This window comes from Sphaerodactylus townsendi, linkage group LG05 (genome assembly GCF_021028975.2).
Source record: "Sphaerodactylus townsendi isolate TG3544 linkage group LG05, MPM_Stown_v2.3, whole genome shotgun sequence".
NCBI lineage: Eukaryota > Metazoa > Chordata > Lepidosauria > Squamata > Sphaerodactylidae > Sphaerodactylus > Sphaerodactylus townsendi.
Window position 1 is genome coordinate 67,097,183 of NC_059429.1, and position 20,223 is coordinate 67,117,405.

General features: G+C 41.4%; 1 protein-coding gene across 3 annotated transcripts in view; it reads left to right on the top strand.

The window, feature by feature from the left end:
- Nucleotides 1–20,223, top strand: part of TUT4 (terminal uridylyl transferase 4) — a 65,084-nt gene that overhangs the window by 31,520 nt on the left and 13,341 nt on the right. For all 3 annotated transcript variants that reach the window (XM_048496950.1, XM_048496949.1, XM_048496952.1), the window contains exons 13-25: nt 165–892; nt 2,411–2,561; nt 4,827–4,913; nt 7,531–7,634; nt 7,776–7,833; nt 7,922–8,025; nt 10,088–10,177; nt 12,973–13,086; nt 13,364–13,441; nt 14,992–15,169; nt 15,780–15,827; nt 15,921–16,003; nt 17,317–17,432. In XM_048496950.1, coding sequence (XP_048352907.1) covers nt 165–892; nt 2,411–2,561; nt 4,827–4,913; nt 7,531–7,634; nt 7,776–7,833; nt 7,922–8,025; nt 10,088–10,177; nt 12,973–13,086; nt 13,364–13,441; nt 14,992–15,169; nt 15,780–15,827; nt 15,921–16,003; nt 17,317–17,432 — 1,939 coding nt within the window. The remainder of the gene's footprint in view (nt 1–164; nt 893–2,410; nt 2,562–4,826; nt 4,914–7,530; nt 7,635–7,775; nt 7,834–7,921; nt 8,026–10,087; nt 10,178–12,972; nt 13,087–13,363; nt 13,442–14,991; nt 15,170–15,779; nt 15,828–15,920; nt 16,004–17,316; nt 17,433–20,223) is intronic.

Genomic DNA, 20,223 nt, shown 5'->3' on the forward strand with positions numbered 1-20,223 from the left:
AACTTACTACTGCTTTTTATGTCTTTGTTCTATGTTGTTATCCATCCTTGTAATAAGAATAATATTCAAGGAAAGATGCTTTCTTGCATAGCAGTTTGTATTATTTGAAATACACTATATTAATATTGTGTTTAGTCCTAACTAATGTTTTTTTCTTTTTCTAGATCCTTTTGCACTAAAAAGAAATGTTGCACGGAGCTTAAACAGCCAGATGGTGTTTGAGTACATCCTAGAGAGGTTCAGGACAGCATATAAGTATTTTGCATGTCCCCAGAATAAAGATGGAATGAAGTCCAAATTTGATACCAAGAAAAAAGAAAAGGGAAAAGTTGGTAGCAAAAAAACTGGAGAGCTTGTAACCAATTGTTGCCTTCCACAGCAGGCTAACATTTCAGAGAAACAGAATACAGACAGTGAGTGTGTTATACAAGCATGTGAGTTTAATGAATGTAGTGAAATGGAGCCTATGTCCAGAAGATGTACTTCCAAGAACTTAGAAAGTTTACTGGTAAAGAAACCAGAGATTTTAAGTACAAACTCTGAAGACCAAGAAGAAATAGTATCCCTTACAACTAAAGAATGCTGTGAATTAGAACAATTACTCCAAGCTAAAGATGATCAAGAGCTTTCAGTGGAAGAGGAACGAAGCCCCAATTTCATTTTTCGTGAACATCGGTCCCACAGCACAAATTCTGTTGATAAATTATCTGATGCTAAAAGTCGTCAGAGTTCAGAAAAGGAGCATTCACAGAACAGTATGTGCTCAGGCACCAGCGCATCAACTACCTCGCCCAACTGCCAAGCAGTAGGAGACATTCAAAAGACTAAAGATGAAGTCACCACAGAAGATATTCATTATGTATTTGATAAATTTATTCTGACTTCTGGAAAGGTAATGCATATGCAAAGCGTTGTTGTGTGATTTGTGTTACAGAAATTCATGTACTATATATTTTTGTCATTCAACTGATAGAATAACTGGAAGCAAAGGGAGGGCTTCTTCGTTCAAAAGGCAGGACTAGCACGCTTGATAGCATATCAATAAAGCAGATAATTCCCAGTTTTATGTCCCAGTTGCTTCATGTGTAATTTGCCTTTTGCACTAAGAAACATCATGCCTTCAACCAGAGATCAAGCTAGGGCAGTGGTGGCGAACCTTTGGCACTCCAGATGTTATGGACTACAATTCCCATCAGCCCCTTCCAGCATGGCCAATTGGAAGGGGTTGATGGGAATTGTAGTCCATAACATCTGGAGTTCCAAAGGTTCGCCACCACAGAGCTAGGGGTAACCACTCCAGCTGATTGCCAGCAGCGAGGCCCAGAGATCTACAACTATGTAGTCCTTTTTTATGAGATGCCACAGGACAGACACCTGTGCTTGAGTGGTTGCATTCTTCAGAAGGTAGGGTCCTGAAAATCAGGCAGTATAATTTGCTTTAAGATTTGAACAGGAAAGCAAAAATCTTCTTGCTTGTGGGTGATTCCATTTGGGTGCCACAGTGATCAGAGCAAAGTGATCAGAACCGCCCTGAGCCCTCTGGGGGAGGGCGGTATAAAAGTGGAATGAATGAATGAATGAATGAATGAATGAATAAATAAAAGTCATGAATTTTGCTGTTAGAGGCAGACGGAAATTGTTTTAAGATCTCCCTCCTCAGCTCCATCTTTAGGATTCCATAAGTTCTCGGAGCTTCAGTAAACCAGTTCCCCATTGCTCTGGTTCCCCCCCCCCCCCCCCCCCCCCCCCCACGCACTTAACTGTCCTCTGTATTCTGTGTCAGCTAGATGATGCTTAATCCTCATGCTTGTGTAGGTTTTTTCCTCTTGTTTAATTAAAAGCCATATTTTTGTACATGTTGAGAGTCACTAAATTTCATCTAACTTACCTAGTCTGGTTTTGCAGCTTCCATTATTGTTATCAGCCGCCTGCTTTACTATTGAATATTAAGTAATAAGATTAATAGCTTAACAGTTATATATAAATGTGAGTGAAGCTCAGATATTGTTTTCTGTGATACTGTTTTATTGCCCACTAAAGGATAACAATTCAGGATGCTATATAAATTGCCTGTAATAAAATCTCACTAGAGATGTTCCTTGATCTCCTCCTCACCTTCTTTATTCTTTCTCTGCATCTTTGGATTAGTTCTGTTTGAGTTGAACTTTGTCTTGGCAGGAGACACTGGGCTGATCATGGCTTCCAGTGGAAACTGGGTTGGTTACAGACAGTTTGCAACTATGTGCTTCTCCTCCCAATTTCTTTCATATCAGCAGGTGACTCTTCAAAGCTGCCAACTGAGTTGAATTGATAGTTGGACTCGTTTACCGCTGAAACACATCAGCTATCCTAGGAAAAATATCACTTAAACCATTTTAACGTAAATAATTGTATTTTGATTTTTCCATAGCCTCCAACTATAGTATGCAGTATCTGCAAAAGGGATGGCCATTCTAAAAATGACTGCCCAGAGGATTTTAAGAAAATTGATCTGAAACCACTACCACCAATGACAAGTAGATTTAGAGAAATACTTGATCTAGTTTGTAAAAGATGCTTTGGTAAGTACACTTTCTATGTTGGCCAAATTATGTATTCTATTTTTAAGTTTAATTATATGGGACTGGTCTTTACTTATATCCTAAGGGTTTCACCTACTGAAGGTAGTTGGAGAAAGTAATTTTGATGAGACTGACAAAGAACACATTCCCATTCTCATTCATAGGCTGATTTTTCATGGCAAAATTGTACCGTTGTTAGCTCGAGGAATACTCCTCTGCAGCCAGGAATACTTCACGGCTCCCGGTGCTGCAGCATGTCTGCCATGTTGTTGCCCTGGTGCCTCCTTGCAGTAGTTTGTTTATTTATTTATTTGATTTCTAAACCGCCCTCCCCCTAGGGGCTCAGGGCAGTGAACAACAATGATAAAAAACAGCTTAAAAATGTAACATAAAACTGATTAGCAGCAATAAAACCCAGAACCGTAAAGCATCAGATGACGTTTCACCCTCCCTACCATTATGCCCACGGGAGGCCAGATGAAATAGCAGCGATGTATTTAACCAGGCGGAACAGGTCCGTCTTACAGGCCCTGCGAAAACTCTGCAGGTCCCGCAGGGCCCTGATCTCCCTTGGAAGCCTGTTCCACCAGGTAGGGGCCAGGGCTGTAAAAGCCCTCGTCCTTGTAGAGGCCAGCCTGATAGCTTTAGTGGCTTTGCTCCATGACTTTAACAAACCGCCAAATTTGAGGTTCTTTTGGAATGCTGCTGTGTTACTCCAGTGGCTTCTGCTGCCATGAAAAACTCCACAGCAGCAGAACCGGGGCCATTTTTCCCGCCTCGCCACTCTGGCCCACTCTACCAATCAACAGGTGCTGAGAATTGGCACCCTCCACCCACTCCCCTGCATAAAATCCTTGTGTGTGTGAAAGAATCCCTGTGAGAGAAACCTTGGCTTTTAGACAGAAAAGTGGGGTGTGAAGGCGCTGTGAACAGGAGAGTGGTGATTCTCTCGCACATGCAAAGATTTTAGACAGTGGGGGGTGGAGGGCAGCAATTCTCTCACATGCAAGGATTTTAGACGGGGGGTTGGAGGATGGCGATTCTCTCACACATGCAAGGATTTTAGACAGTGGAGGGTGGAGGGCGGTGATTCTCTTGCACATGCAAGGGTTTTAGATGGGATGGAGTGTGGCGATTCTCTTGCACACACAAGGATTTTAGACAGTGGGGGATGGAGGGCGGCGATTCTCTTGCACTCGCAAAGATTTTAGACGGAGGGGCGAGGTTGCCAATTTTCAGCGCCTGTTTTGTGTTCAGAATAATTTAAATCTAAAATGGTGAAAGAGTGGGGGGAATGGGGGAGATTCAGCCAATCAGAATGTGGGAAAGAGGTTGTCCGCGCATGCGTGAAAGATATTGTGGAAGAGCTCATGGTGCAAGTGGAAAAGCACCGGGCTCGTGAAAAAACAGCTGGGGCATAACACACCGGGCCTGCCTTGAATCCTAGGAAGAACTGGGGAGGTGTGGAGAGTCAAAAGCAGGGCAAAAAGTGCCATGGCAGGTAAGCTCCCAGATCTACCACAGGGCATTTTGACTGTGCAAAAAAGGCCCTAGTAAGACTACTGGGACACTTGGCATAATCCAAAGTGATGAGGAGAGTGGCTGGGTAATCAAGGATTTTGTAGCACCTATTCAAAGTCTTAACACTTTGTCTTCAAGAGCAGGAATCCCTAGTGTGGCACCCATCCATGCCAATGTGCCTGCTGACACCTTTTATGGTGTCCACCAAGGGTCTTTAGAAACTGGGTGGGGCTTTTGCACAGCCAGGTTTCAGATTGGCCAGTGGAAATTTGATTGGTCGTGCAGATTCAAAAATAAACAGCTTACCAATACAGCTCAAAGATCTCCATTGCATGATTGAAGGTTGGCTATGTGTAAGCAGTTAAAGACTTTCAGACCATATCTACATTTTAAAAGGCACAGTGTAAAGCAGAGCATTTGCCTGTAGTGTTGAAGAGTTATGCATAACCTAATTCCCTGATATTTTGTGGTTGGTTCCACCTTCTGCTGCAGCCATTCTGTGTTGTATCCACCACCCTGAGTCAGAATTCCAAAGGGACTTATGGGTTCATAAAAGTTGGGAATTCCTGCTGAAGAGTTTTGTCCTATATTTAAATAGAATTTGTTTTCTAAACGTAAAATGTCATTGCTACAAGGTTCTGGGGAAGTCCTAGAAATTAATAAAAGTGATCGGAGAGAGTTGTGTTAAATATGACTGTATTTGATGATTATATTGTTAGAAGTCTCAACTTTTTCTTTGTTTAGATGAATTGTCACCTCCTTTCGCAGAGCAACAAAATAGAGAGCAGATACTGGCAAGTTTAGAAAGATTTATTCGAAAAGAGTACAATGGTATGCAATAGAAAAGTTTTACAATATATTTGTTTTTTAAAAGGTGGTGTGTGTGTAGAATAAGATATACTGTTCTAAAATTTTGCAACTGTTTAGCCTATGCTTTATAGCTCTATTTATTATTTGTTTAAAATATTTGCATCCTTTTGGTTGTGGTGCTCAAGGTAGATGATATCAAAACATTAAATACATTAAGAACAATACATTATATTAATATAAAATAATATATTACATTAACAATGTACCCATATTAAGATGCATAATTTTAAAACATCAGCACAGTTAGCCTTATCTAAAATTGAATTTCAGAAGCAAATCAATAAGACTATAAAAATACAATTATGAAAATTGGGACCTAGGAGAAAATTATGGAGAAAATTCACTTCTGCACACCAGCCACCTTCCCCTACCCCTTCTACCTGTAGCTGCTGCCTTCCATCTTTTACCTTCAACAACCTCCTCCTCCCCTTCCTCCGGCATTGGTTCCCACCTTGCCCTTCTGCCACCCCCTCTTTCTTCAGTCTGCTTTCTCTGCCACCTTCTCCTGGCTACCTAGAGTGAAGAAGTTGGCAGCTGGAGGAGGTGAGTACTGAGTGATGTGTTTGTGGTCAGAGCAGAGTGAAAGCTGCTGTTGCTGGCTCCCCACTTCTACCCCCGCTTAGCTCACCTCCTTTCCCTGGCCAGGATTAGAGCAATAGGTGGGGAAGGAAGGTCAGAAAAAAAGTGCTGCCATTTCTCACCTTCTCTCCAATGCAGAGAAGAATAGAAGAAGCTGAAGCAGTGCCACTGCTTACTGCCTTCTATGGTGGCTGTCTCCAAACTCATCAGCTGTCTCTTCTCTCTCTTACCCCCTCCCCCCAAATCTGCTGACAGAGAAAGGAGCACTGGCCATTGTTTAGCATGTCTTTTGTGTGGGTGTGGGAAAGAGCAGAAAAAGCTCTTCCATTTCATTTTGGCCATTGCTTTTTGCTGTTTTCTGCTATTTGTCTCCCCACACACACTGTTGAGGGCTGCTGAATGCTGGCAGCTTGGGAGTCTCCTCCCAGTCCCATCCCAAACAAACACTGCAAGCACTAAGCTCCAGTTACCACTTTCTGCCACCTCCCAGCTGGGGTCTCCCAGCCCTTTTCAACGCATTTTAAAGGGTACTAAGCAACCCCAAAGAAGGTAGTTGAAATGTCACCATGTTACATCAAGAGATCTTTTATTTTTTTAAGGTTTTTAAATCCACACCTTGCAAAAAAGTGTACAGATTTTTATGTAAACCTGGGGATTGTCCCAGGTTTCTAGAAAGATGTGTTTTGTCTGTACATGGCCCTGATCCAGAAATATAAGTACCAGTGGATCAGTTAGATATATCAATTAAGTATGTCCTGAAATATGCCTTTGTATGTGTATGTAAACATATATATATATGTATCCAAACATATATATATGTATCCAAAGATCACTGTCTGTAATCCACTGTTTTTGCTGATTCTCCTTTCCCGCAGCAGGCCCTCATTTCATCCTCCACACATGTTCCTCCTGATGATTCCTTGTCCTCCAAGAGCAGCATCTGTGGAGGTCAGTGGGCTGCAGCATGAGGGAGAGTGGAGCTTTGCTGATGGCACCCAGTGTGATCTGTATCAAGAACACTATTGAGCACACTCTGGCAGACAATTATCTTTAAACTTGTGATTTTTCAACCAACAAATGCCAAAGAATATCTAGTTTGGAATGGCTCCTCCCTTCAGAAGATGGTCTAAATATTCAATGTCCTCAATATTTTTAATAACTTTTTATTAATTTTCACAGTATATTTGACAGACATAGAAAAATATATTTTATAACAGATAGAAGCAGAACAGAAAAGACATTTACCCAAGACTGTATTAACATAATCATTACGCAGTGGATCCCAATTTGACACTAATGTCCTCAGTGTTAAGAGAGCATGGAAGTCAACATCAGACACCAAGTAACTAATGTGAAAAATTAGGAGGCATGAGAAATACATTAATTAATCATTAACAACCACCATGACATAGTTGTTAGTGTTCTTTTTCAATCTGGGAGACACGGACCGAATCCCCACTCTATTGTGGAACCTGGCTGGATTATCTTGAACCCATCACATGCTCTCAGCCTAATCTACCTCACAGGATTGCTGTGAGGATAAAATAGAGAATGGGAGAATATAAGCAGTTTTGACAAAAATAGTATATATGCTATGTAAATAAAGTAAATAAATTAAAACAGGAAGTGGGTGAGTATTTTTTGTATCTTGGAAAAACAATTATAATTGTGTTGCATACACTTAAACTCCTGAAGCTTGTTGTACTGTGGGAAGCCTGTCTCTTCAACAGATTCAATTTTTTGAAAGTAGGGATCATGGATTTTATTTATTACTACATTGTGATGCCAAAGGCTGTTCTTTTTGCCTTTAGAATTTAAATGGTGATATGGTTTTGTAAAAGTGGCAAGACAGCTGTCAATTTCGACATATATTCTGCACAGACATAGATTTAAATTATTTAAATGTTCCATCTGTGAAATACGTTGTATGTCAGTTGATAATTTTTCGAAGAAAGTCTAATGGTAGTGAAAAAAATGTGTCATTTGTTCTTTTGGTTAGACAAAGCCAGGTTATGCCTATTCGGCTCTTCAAAGAATGGATTTGGATTCCGTGACAGTGACCTGGACATTTGCATGACACTTGAAGGCCATGAAAATGCAGAGGTAGGGGTTCTGCTTTTGAAACTGAATTAAAAGAAGATTTATAATGATATCCAATGCCTGTTTAAAGTGTTGGCTCGTATCTGAATTTTTTAAAGGAAGTCTATGTAAATAGTAACTTGGGTTTTCATTTATTTTATCTAGAAATTAAATTGCAAGGAAATTATTGAAAATTTGGCAAAGGTTCTTAAGAAGCACCCAGGTATGGTTTTGTGTTGCATGACAATTTGCATTTGTGTAAATACTTTGTTATAGGAAATAGTTTACATGCCTAAACCTTTTCTTCTCAGGTTTAAGAAATATTCTGCCTATAACCACAGCCAAAGTGCCTATAGTAAAATTTGAGTACAGACGAAGTGGCTTAGAGGGAGACATCAGCTTATACAACACACTGGCAAGTAAAGCGCTGTTCCTGTTGAGGGGTGAAAATTTGTCTGTATGTTCAAATTCCTTAAACTTTAAAAATGCAGGTAATATTTAAAATGTTTGGGACAAAGTTGAAATGACAAAATGGTCTGTGTTCTGTTAAATTTGGCTACTGCAAAACAAAAAAGGAGGGACTAACAGAAGGATCCAGAGGAAGACACTGAATAAATGATCATTTCATGTGCGTTGTAATAGTTACAAGAACCAGGGAGAGAGACTCAGAAAGTCCAGCACCATATAAAGGGAACAGCTATAGGTTTCTAGACCTTCCTATATATATATTTAATTTTCTTGATAACTTCTGCCAAGGTATAAGTTTACACATTTGCCCCAGATCTAGCATCAATGTCCCCCACTGCTTGAACCTCCAAAATATCCCCACAGATGTGCCTTTAATTTTCTGTGACAATATACATGCACTCTTTCTAGTCTCAGGAATCCCAGGAGCTTCCAGGAAATTGAATCCATAATTCCCACCAGTTTGTCAGCATGGCCAATTGGCCATGCTGGTAGGGGGGCTGAACCTGTAGTTCCTGAGATGTTCAGAGAACTACAAGGCTCTCACCAGCGTAGCATGGCCAATTGGCCATGCTGGTAGAAAACTTGTTATGGATTCAGGCTGGCAGGCCCTCTAAACATTTCTCCCTTGCTCTAATCAAGCTGATTTCACTATGCATTTTACATCCTGAGTCCCTCCTTTGTAACACTCCCCCCCCCCCCAAAAAAAATCTTTTGACTGGGATATAGGGGCCTCATGGATCTCTATTTGTATGTATCTGACAAAGAGACCTTTGGTGGTTTCTGCACAGCCCCAATATAACAGGCTGAGAAAGCTGTTTATCCCATTTTGGGCACAGGACTCTTCCCCAAAACCTGTTCAGCCCATTATATTTCCCTCAGCCCGGGTTTTACAAAAAAATTGCCAGACTAGCAATCTTTTTGGAGAAACCAAAGGAACCACAGCAACCCGGACTGTTTGCAATCGTTTCCTGGAAGGGTAAAATCTCCAAACAGGGAAAACTGGGTTCATTAATAATGTGTTACACACTTGGTTAGTGTTCTGTGCAGAAATCACCTTTGTCTCTCAGAAAGCTTATGCCTTAGAAGTCCTATTGGTCTTTAAGATGCTTCAAATTATCCACCATCAGTATATTTCTTGGGAACACAGTTTTGCGGAAGCTTTTTTTGAATGAGAATATCCATTTTTGAAAGTAGCTTTGCCACATGATTCAGATGTACTTCTAGGACTCTTTAAAAAACAAGACATTGGAATGATTCTTAGATCTAAACAAGAGTCTTTTCCATAGACCCTAGGAGGGTAGAAAAACTGGCATGAGAAGTGGGTGGGGCAAGTGGGTGGGGCAGATCTTTCGCTGCCTTTCTCCCTAAAGGCTGTCGTTGATCCTGATAATCCTGTCTGATGGTCAGGAGACTCTCCTGGAGAAAATGCACCACAGTATGGTGGGGCTGAAGTGAGATGGTGGATTTGGGTAAAATCTTTTCCTCTCCCCTCTTCCACTGGCAGCATATGCTGGCAGAGGAACAAAGGAGGAAGATCTCACACATTTTCACTGAGGCTTCCCTTACTAGGATTCATTGGGTTCACAACCGCCCCTTAATAATCAGAGGGGACTTTCAAGATAAATAGCAGGCTTCTGTGGGATGGGGAAAATATGAAATATTTGATCAGGCAAGTCCTTCTGCAAACTTTTCAGCTGGACCCAGCCTTTTAAACTTTTATTAGCACTTTCATACTTGACAGTAGTCAGCATCTCAGCAAGCAGAGCATACTCTACAAATAGATAATTCCTAAAAGTATAAATATTGCAGACAATGTCGTATTTAAAAACTTATAGGTAGAAGACTGAAATGAAAAAGAGATGCATTTGTCATACCATTTTAATGCAGCCTCAGATTTTGCAATGTAAGTGTGCATAGGCTCTTGTTGGATAGTATTTTCTACAATTAATTTGTATGTGGTAATATGCTGAACTCCAGTCTGGTATCTAAATCCTTGACTTGGTTTTCAGGCGCAGCACAACACCAGAATGCTTGCAACCTATGCAGCAATTGATCCAAGAGTACAATACTTGGGATACACAATGAAAGTTTTTGCAAAGGTAATATATAGCAAGTAAAACTTAAGTGTATAGGTTGATGTGCTAGCTAGACCATGGCTGAACTTGCTGTGAAAATGATGTCCTGAACCAGTGAGGGCTGAACTTGTCTGGAAGCAGTGAGGATTGAGGGTGGAAAAAAATTGAAGCTTAATCCAGACAAGAGAGAAATGTTGTAGGTTGGGAACAAAGCTAATACAGGGGCAGGTGCACATCATGTGCTGGATAGAGATCATACTTCCTGAAGAGCAGGTATACAGCTTGGGGATAATTCTGAATGTTACTGGGAGGTACATTTTTCCAGCTCAGGTCAATTGACTAACTGCAAGCATTTCTGCAGAAAGCCATCTGTCTGTTGGCACGTATATCTTGGTCACATCCAGATTGGAATACTGAAGCATAATCTTTGTGGGGCTGCCTTTGTAAGGTCCAGCTGATGCAAAATTTAGTTGCTAAAGTCTTGACTGGAGTTTCAGACACAACCCATTAAACCAGTTCTGTTTCAGTTTCACTGGCTTAGTTTGCTTCTGTGCCTTAGTCAAGGTCCAAAGCACCTGAAAGATCAGTTGATCCCATATCAACCCACCTATGCATTAAGATCTGTGAATGAATCTTGTGAAATTGTTTTGTTTGTAATGAGGACGGCAAAGACTTATAGGAGAGCAGTTGGACTGCTGCCCCCAGATTATGGAATTCCCTTTCCCAGGATGTAAATCTGGCACTGTTTTTCAGAGGAAATGGAAAATGTTTTTATTCCTGAAATACTTTGAATAATGTTTTAAATTGCCAGTAGTTTTTATGGCATTTTTTTGTTTTGTAGTGTTTATGTAGTAGTAAGCCACATAATTTTCAAGATAAAAAAGAAAGAGATAAACACAAATAAATGGAGTAGCTTTTTGTAAGTGTCTCTGCTAAATGTTTGAAAAAGTTCAAACGGTTTTTGCAAGTGATCAGTAGGAACTTTTGCAAAAAACCCCTCAGAAACAATCCTCATGTATTCATGTGAAGGGACATCTCTCTCTCTCCCTCTCTGACTTCACCAGTTTTTCCCCTTGCAACTCAATTTCCAATAATTTCTTGTCTGAATGTATTGAGCCCTTTCCCTCCTCCTCTCTTCTTTGTGAAGCTAATGTGTTGGATCATGTGGTCCAGCAGCAGAACATGTTGAACATCTTCTAATCTTCTTGGCTTTCTTCTCCCAGCCATTTTTTCAAGCTCAGGAAAATTTATTCCTGGGGTGCTGGGACCTATGTGAAGTAATAGCTACGTAGCTCAGTAGTCTGTGGTGTGGAGGGGGTGGGGGAAGGGGGTGAAATTTCTCTCCTTCTTTTATGCATGGAATGCTATTGCAGCCTCCTGACATCCTTGCATAGTCTCATATGGTCCTGACACTGGATCCGACTCAACCCAAGGTTTGATGCTTGGGAAATAGCAGGGAAGATAAAGGGCACATTCTAAAGGGCCTGTCTGACTTAGAAATGGGATGAGTCTTTCCCATTTCGATGGTTTGCAGTATGAGACCCTCAACACAAAAATTATTAGTATTACTATTCTGAAATGGTAAGTTCATATGTTCTTAGATATATAAAATTAAGGGTTCACAATCATTGTTGGCATTTGAACGTTTGTTGACAGAAGACTTAAACTAGACGCAATGATAGTTTTTGAACACACCCAAATTGTTTTTTTGTTTGTCTAAAATTGCTAGTCCCTCGATCGGTGTTCCCAACCTTTTTGCGCCTGTGAGCATATTTGTAATTCTGACATGGCATGGTGGGCACAGCAAGAAAAAGGCAGCTATTGTGATAGCTGCTGTCAAAGCAACATTTAAAAAAATCTGTACAACCTATCAGAAGTGTTGCTAGGCAAAAGCCCTACCTGGCCCCAATCATATCTTAGGACTTGGTAGGTGCCAGAAAAGATGTTAGAAGGCACCATGGGATCCCTATCCTACATCTTCCGACTATAAACTTACAGATAGGTGACAAGAAGCAGTACTGTTAATGATCTTTTTATTCTGCAGCATTTCATAGTCTTTCTGAGAAAATTTAATAAAAAGTTTGTTTTGGTTTTAGTATTACAGAATAGCAGAAGGTATTTGTTATTCCTGAGCGTGTTAGTGACTAATTAAGCAAAATAAAATATATAGCCTCAGGATACAAAATTCTGCTTTAGGCATGACCAAGGACTTTGTGCATAAACAGCAGGAGCTTTTATAGTTCGAAGAGCAAACTGTTGTACTGTGTCACAAATTATTTTTTTTACTTCTCAGCAGTTTCAAAAGAGGTTGTGATATAGGATAAGAGAGCCAGTGTGGTGCAGTGGCCATAATGTTGACCTCATTGTTGGCACTGAGGAGATAAAGGTTCAAATCCTTTCTTGGCCATTAAGCTCACACTCAACCTATCTTTGTTGTACAAATATAAAATGGGAGATGAGGGGAGACCTGAATGAGGGATACAAATGTAACAAAATAAATCAGAAAAATTGGATGCTTCTGCTTAGGTAATGCATTCAAATCCCTCCCAGGGATGCACAAGCATTTGCACAGTTTGGGGGGGGGGGGGTGTCCACACTTCTATTTGTTTTTTTCCAGGAATGAGACCTTTCAGTAATAAATTGTCCTTGAGTGCATTTGACTTCAGTTCTTGCTTTAGTACTGTTCAAATTTGGTTGCATCACAAAATAAAACGTTATTTAGCAAATAGGTGATTCATGAAATCAATAACAGTTGTTTAATGTCATAATTATTAGAATTATATTTTGTGTTGGGTTTTATTATATATCTTGTTGATCAGCGCTGTGACATTGGAGATGCATCTAGAGGGAGTCTGTCTTCATATGCCTATATCCTTATGGTGTTATACTTCCTACAGCAGAGGAATCCACCAGTTATCCCAGTTCTTCAAGAGGTACGTTATCAGGAAAAGATATGGAGAACAATAGTTTTTTTGTATTGTCAAAGGCTTTCACGGCCGATTCAACTGGTTGTGGTGGGTTTTCCGGGCTGTGTGACCATGGTCGGGTGGATCTTGTTCCTAACGTTTTGCCTGCATCTGTGGCTGGCATCTTCAGAGGTTTATCACAGAGGGAAGTCTGTTGTCATGGTGACTTTTACAAAAGCTTATTTCTTATCCTGTATTGACTCAATTATTTTCCTTAGTTTTTACTTTATTCTTGATCTTTTAGATATTTGATGGACAACATATCCCCCAGAGAATGGTTGATGGGTGGAATGCTTTCTTCTTTGATGATACTGAAGAACTGGTAATGTTCTGATTCTAAAATAGACAATGAATCCTTAGGTGTAGGTTTATTATAACAATTGCTTCATAGATATACAAATCATTATTATGAAGCTAAGTTGATTTTTTTGCATTGCACAAATTTACAGTATTTTGCACAAAAGAACGGAGAATTAACAAGCAAGGTGTTTTTTAAAAGCAAACATGGATAGAGTTACAGAATGAACTTTTAAGAAATGTGAAATTATAATTCAAGAAATGCAAATAAAATCTATTCACAAACTTTTTCAAACTGTCCTATGGAAAAATTCTCATGTTTTGCTCTACCAGTAGCAAACCTTTTAGCTCTTGTAAACTTCTTTTAAAAAACTTAGATGACATGTTGAATAATTGTACAAGTGTCATGGGAGTTATGACCTCAGTTCCACATAAAGACTATACAATTTATTGGTGAGCATGGAGGAAAAAAAGATGTCATGGATTCTGGGGATTGAATATGCAGATGGCAGGAGGCGACAAGAGCCTTTTCACAGATTGCAGGTGTAAAAGCCATACATTTTACAACTAGCATAAGGTACCTAGACAAAAGCCAAGTACCAAAACTGCTCCTGCATTTCCACCTTATTTCTGCCTACTTTTTGTCCCTCCTCCCATAACTTCAGCAGTATTTCCTAAGGGTCGGCTGCTTAGGTCTTCCCACACTTCAGTTTCTTGATGGAAAACCCACCACAGTGCTCATGCCTTCTATTTTAGCATTTAGCATTTCTTCTTCTTTAGTATTCAAAGGACTAATGGTTTGTTAGAACTAGAGGCAAAAGGGGATAAGTAGGGCAGTCCAGTCCAGATTGGGGGGGGGGGGGGCTGAATATTCACAGGGAGCAGTGGACGGTTGTGCTGATGCATTTGTCCCCTCCGCAAAGGGCGTCCCTGCCAGCATAGGGGGCAGAGGCACCAGTATTTGGCCACCCCTCAACTCCATGGTGGCGAAACCTGAAAGTCCAGGCCACCTCAGAGCATGCTGGCATCTTCTCTATGTAGGACTTCCAGACTGTGGAACTTCTCCCCCCCCCCCCTTCTAGCTGCCTTCCTGTGCTGCCTGGAAGCCTTCTGGAAGTGGTGCAGCAGCAGCACCATCCTCTGGCCGCCCCTGGCAACTGGATTGGGTTGTAAGTGTCACAGCCAAAGTACTGAATTGAATGTGTTATTTTTGTCCAAATAATAGAATATGGCTACCCAGGCTGCCAGCCTTGGACATTTGTTGAAAAACCTTATGATTGCTTAAAAATCTGGTCAGCCTATGGAGCAGAAAGGAGGTGGGTAGCCTTGTAATATAATTTTGATGGACTTTCTCTTTTAAAAATCAGTGATTCCTTTAGCCAGGAAATTATCTGTCTCGGAACTGCAGATTTGAGGGAGACAGGAAGGTGTCTGTAAAACGTTATTCCTTTCCCTGTTATTGTGCTACTTACATTATGAAAAATCCAGTTTCACAAGATATTCACATATCATTCCAAGTATTATGTTCAGATACAACTGCTTTTATTAATTCAGTGTGTTCTAAATTTTATACAGAAAAAACGTTTACCTTCTCTTGGGAAAAACACAGAGTCACTGGGAGAACTGTGGTTAGGGTTACTTCGATTTTACACTGAAGAGTTTGACTTCAAGGAATATGTCATTAGCATTCGACAGAAAAAGCTGTTAACCACCTTTGAAAAACAGTGGACATCCAAATGCATTGCTATTGAAGGTACTTACAGAATGTTAGGGATCAACAGAAAGAATATATCCCCCAGAGGAACTTTCACAGGAATGTAGGATGTTTAATGCAGTACACTTTTAACACTGTGAGAAATTGACTGCTATCCACATTTACAGTAGTCATTATTAAAAACATTAATAAATAATTATTTCTGAGTTCAGTGAGTGTTTTGGTTAGATCCAAAGAACAGTGAGCAAAAGAAAAAATCAATTAACATTATTTTACAAATGCTTGCACAAAAATTCATGCATGATGGGTGACTTCCATACCTGTTCTGATGCTTCTGCATTATAGAGAGGTTGCCAAAACTTTTGAGGGAGCAGAACATAATTTTTATATGTTGTTTTTTTTCTATGCTGTAGTCTAGTGTAAGATGTAAAACAACTCTTCTGCAAGTACAGATTATGTTCTGAATGCAGAAGGGCCCCGTTCGATTTAACCTGTAGTACTTTAGCATAAATGTTGATTTTCTTTTGTTAAAATAGAGATGTATGTATTAAGACACCATAAACTGAGAAATTAGTAATGCAATCAGTGCTTGCAGTGCTTTTCAGAGCTTGCAGTATTTTTCACCTGGTCTTTTATTCCTTTTGCTCAGATCCTTTTGACCTGAACCATAACTTGGGTGCAGGAGTTTCCAGAAAAAGTAAGACTTGAGGGAGGGGGGGGGGGGCCTCTAATAATCAAAATGGCATTTCTAAAGAAACATGATTTCTTTAATTTTTTTTCCCTTTCACAGTGACCAATTTCATAATGAAAGCATTAATCAATGGAAGAAAACTATTTGGTACCCCCTTCTATCCACCACAGGGAAGAGAACCTGTAAGTTCTCTCATTTTGAAAGTTACACATTTGTTGTCAGAAATGACCAGGTACCTTATTGCAGTTTCATTAATCTCTAGGTACATGTAAATGAATTCATTTAACTTAACAGGTGAATTGTAGCATAGGTTTTGTGAGCCACAGTCCACTTCGTTATATGCATGAAGTGCAGTCCATGAACATTCACTCAAGGGGGAATGTGAACAAAGACCATAATATGCAAGTTGTATGATCTGTAACATTTCTGTGCAAAACTCAAATGTTTAAAAGACTGGCACAATGACAATTCATTTTGGCTCAGTTCAATGTATTTGGTTTAGTTATTTTTGAGGGTATCAGTTCTTTTACTTCCAAAATATATTGTTCATATTTAATCTGAATTAACACATGAATGAAATCTGGTTGTAAAAGTATTTGTATATGTGTGCGTATGCAAACTGAAGGAAGGATGTGGGTGCTCTTGGTTTCAGATGTCTGCGTATTTCTGTTTCTTTCTCAGGGCTTACCTTCTATACATGTAAAACATATGTGTGGTGCTTGCCTTATTCCTGAATTGAGCAATTGCTGTGTCTGTGCCCCCCCCCCCCCCCAGCAAAAGATATAGTTGTGAATGTAATTGCCTCAGATAAGAACCCACATAATTCTAGACTTGCACCCAACAACACAAAGCAGTATAAAGTTCTTCTTGTTATTCCACGTGGTTTTGCACTGTCATGGCTGTTGGTCACTGTATTTCTCATGCAGGTAGCCCGAGAACAGTAATTTTGTCTAAAAGCTCTCTGTTTGGAAACCTGAAAACTCACACTGTCTTTGATGGCTGTTTATTGGCTTGGATCCACTGGAGAACTTGTGTGTGTTTAATGATTTCTGCATATGAAAGATGACCTTCTCATGTTTTTTAACCTCTGCACTCAAAATATTGTTCCCAGAGTTGAAGCAGCATTTCAGGGGGGCATTTTGGGCTTCAAGGTGAACGGGGGCATAACCATGCTCTGGACAGAATTAGTTGCATCTATAGAAATAATCCAGGGTATCCAAGCCATATTTTCATAATTTTGTGTTTTTGGCAAAACTCAGCATATTCTCAACTGCTGTTAACTTGCCTTAATTACAGATGTGTGCTGAATGAATGCAAATATGAAAATTGACATTTTAGTTATATAATTCAAGTAATGAGGGGTAATAAGGTATAGATTTTTATCTTGATGGTTGCCTTATTTCTTCCAATATGCCTGTGTTTTCTCTCGTTCGCTCTTTGTAGAAAGTGTTGACAAGAAACTTCTGTAGAGTAATAATGTACCTTTTCTCTCTAGGAATACTTTTTCAACTCAAAGGTATTAACTGATGGAGAACTGGCACCCAATGACAGATGCTGCCGTGTCTGTGGCAAAATTGGTCACTACATGAAAGACTGCCCAAAACGGAGGAGGTTGGGAGAATATGCACACCTGTCATTTAAAGCAATTTTATGCTGAATTTAAATTGAGGAGTATATTTGCTTCTTTTTTCCTTAGGTTGATTCTGCACAGCAAATGTTCAGTGGGTTTCAGTTGTTATAAAGGAACCCATTTTCCTTTTTCCCATTCACATGCATTCTGTGCAGGCAGCAATTGGAGCCCACGTAAACAATCTGGGTTGCTTTCGAGCCTTTGCACAGAGACTCTTCTCTTTAAAAAAACAACAACAACCTCTGCTACAAGTTCCTAGCTGTGCAGGCATGCAGCAACGAACCTCCACAGCCATCCCGATTGTCCCACAATACAAATGGCTGCACTTGTGTAGCTATGAATGTGCAACATTCAAAATTTTAAAAGAGAAAAAGGGGCCTCCCTGGAATGGCAGGGCACTGGCAGGCAAAGTCTCCCTAACTGTAGTCGACCCACGTGGTCAGCGTAAGAACGAGACGAGACGCGGAGATAACATCTGGTGGAGATCGCCAGCAGCGGGAGCGCGGAGCTCCGTGTTCCTAGCGAGTCTCCCGCGTGCTGGTTCCTGGCACCTTTTATTGTGATTCTATCGGGGGCGTGTAGAAGGGAGGAACGGAGGGAGTTCCGGGAGAGCAGGAGGTCGGGAGATCATCATGTGATGCATGATCTCACCTGGCTACGTGCGGAGAGGAGCGTAAGCGTCTAAGCCTAATCCTCACCTGGGGGCAAGACCATTGTCCCTGCGCCCGGTGACTGAGCCAGATAGTTCATGACCCGTGACTCATACGGGGTTGAGGAGTGGGGGTGCGGTGCGACCAGAAGGCCATAGGTCCGTTGGTGTGCCAACGTTCTACTACGGTGCTGCTGGGTCAGCAGTGCATTACTACATCTCCTCCTTTTTTACGTTTTAGAAGGAAGGCCGAAATGCTAGGGGGCGATTTAAAAGGACGCTTGTCCCCTCCGCCGTTTGGTCAAGCTGACCGAGCTGCTTGTGCAACATTAGAACTTGGCTGCGAGGTAAGGGAAAGTCGAGGGGCTTCTTACATAGGTTACAGGCAATATTAGACATACATTGAACGAAACAAGATCCGATAATGAGGCATACAATTAAACCAATGCAGAGCTGTACAATAGCACTCAACCATCCTCCCGGCAGCCAGCTCCAGAGGGCTGACCACCAATGGGGCAAAACATCATACTTCAGATTAGATACAACTTCCTGCAATTCGCGCACTTTCATATGAATCAATTGGGAATTATCAGAGAGATTAAAGCAACACATATTACGTACATTTTCACAACCTTGGTGATGCAACAACAATAAGTAATCAATAGCTGCACGATTATCTAAGGTCGCTTGACGAAGTTCCTGCTGCTCGGAGGCCAGGGCATCCAGAGCGGTGGAGGTAGAGTTGATAGACTTCGCAAGGGCACAGGCCAGAACGGCCGATAGTCTCAGTGTTACATGAAACAAGTCCGGGGACTCCCACAAGGGGAGTCGCAAGGGAAACATACTCCGCCTTGGCTAGAGCCGCTGCGCCGCCCCGGCAAAGGGGGGTCGAGGGGAGGGGCGGAGCGGCACCGGTGCTTGGGCTCCCGAGGTGAAGCCTGATGCAAAACAATGGTGAGACGGCAGTAGAGAGTCCCGGCAGGCAGATAGGCGGGAATGCAACAACAGCAAATACGATAACTTCTAAAATTAAGGCATGCAGTAACTTCAATAATCAGTCGGGTCATAGTACTCAACAATTCCCTTGGAGGTCGGCTCCAATGGGCATAAAGGGGCAAGGCATCAGACATTGCGTTGGCAACAATATATACAAGACATGCATGTTTGTAGATAGTCGACATCATATAAGTGAAAACAATAAACATAGCTAAACAGTACATAGGCTAGATGTAAGAAAGGAAGGCAACCCGTGGTTGCATAATTGTCCAATGCATGGCTCTTGCTGTTTGACTACCAAAGCTACAGAGCGATGGCGTTAGAGTCCATGGGTTTCTCAAGAGCGTAGGGAGAGCTACTGATAGTCTTTAGCATTGCAGGTTCAGTGACTCTCACGAGCAAGGTTGTGAGAGAAGGCTGTTCCAACAATTATTCAAGCTGACTGAAAACAGCCGGAGAGTTCCAAGGGTTAATCTATCAGGAATGTTCCTGGCTGCAATTCCAAGTTTCAGCCAGGGCTGCAGAGAGGGAGAGAGAATGGCGGCTGTAGATGAGGAGCAGCTACACACAGGCCAACCTTTTGAGCCATAAGCTGGCCCAGGGCTGCCATTCCCCTGGGGCAGCGAGGGTTCTGATCTCCGTGGAAGAATGGGTGTACTGGTTCCAGAGAGGTCCCTCCCATCTTGGCCCAGGCTGGGGGGTGATCGGGCTCTCTCAACAGGGCTGCGGGGTCGGATCCTCCAGGGAGGCCCCGCCTCCATCTCCGAGGATGGGCTGGCCTGGCATGGCGAGCTGGACTCCTGTATAGAAGAGAAAAAACAAGCGCACGCTTTTCCCCCAGGGGTTTTTTTGCGTTGCTGGCTGAGTTAGTTCTTATAGATGACAATGGAAAGCCCGAGCCCTGAGTGGGCGGGCAATTTTGATAGAGAATAGAGAAGAGTACTTTGGATATGGTCTGCTGGATGAGACCTTGATTGGGTCAATAGGGGAACTACTCCCCTTTCTTTCGTTTGTTTTGGCCAAGCTTTTCTTAGGTGCAGTTGGCCCATTCCGACAACGATCACTTGCAACACGCAAGGCGTACACAAGGCAGCGAATTGCCCGAAGGCTTAGGAGAAGGAGAGGTC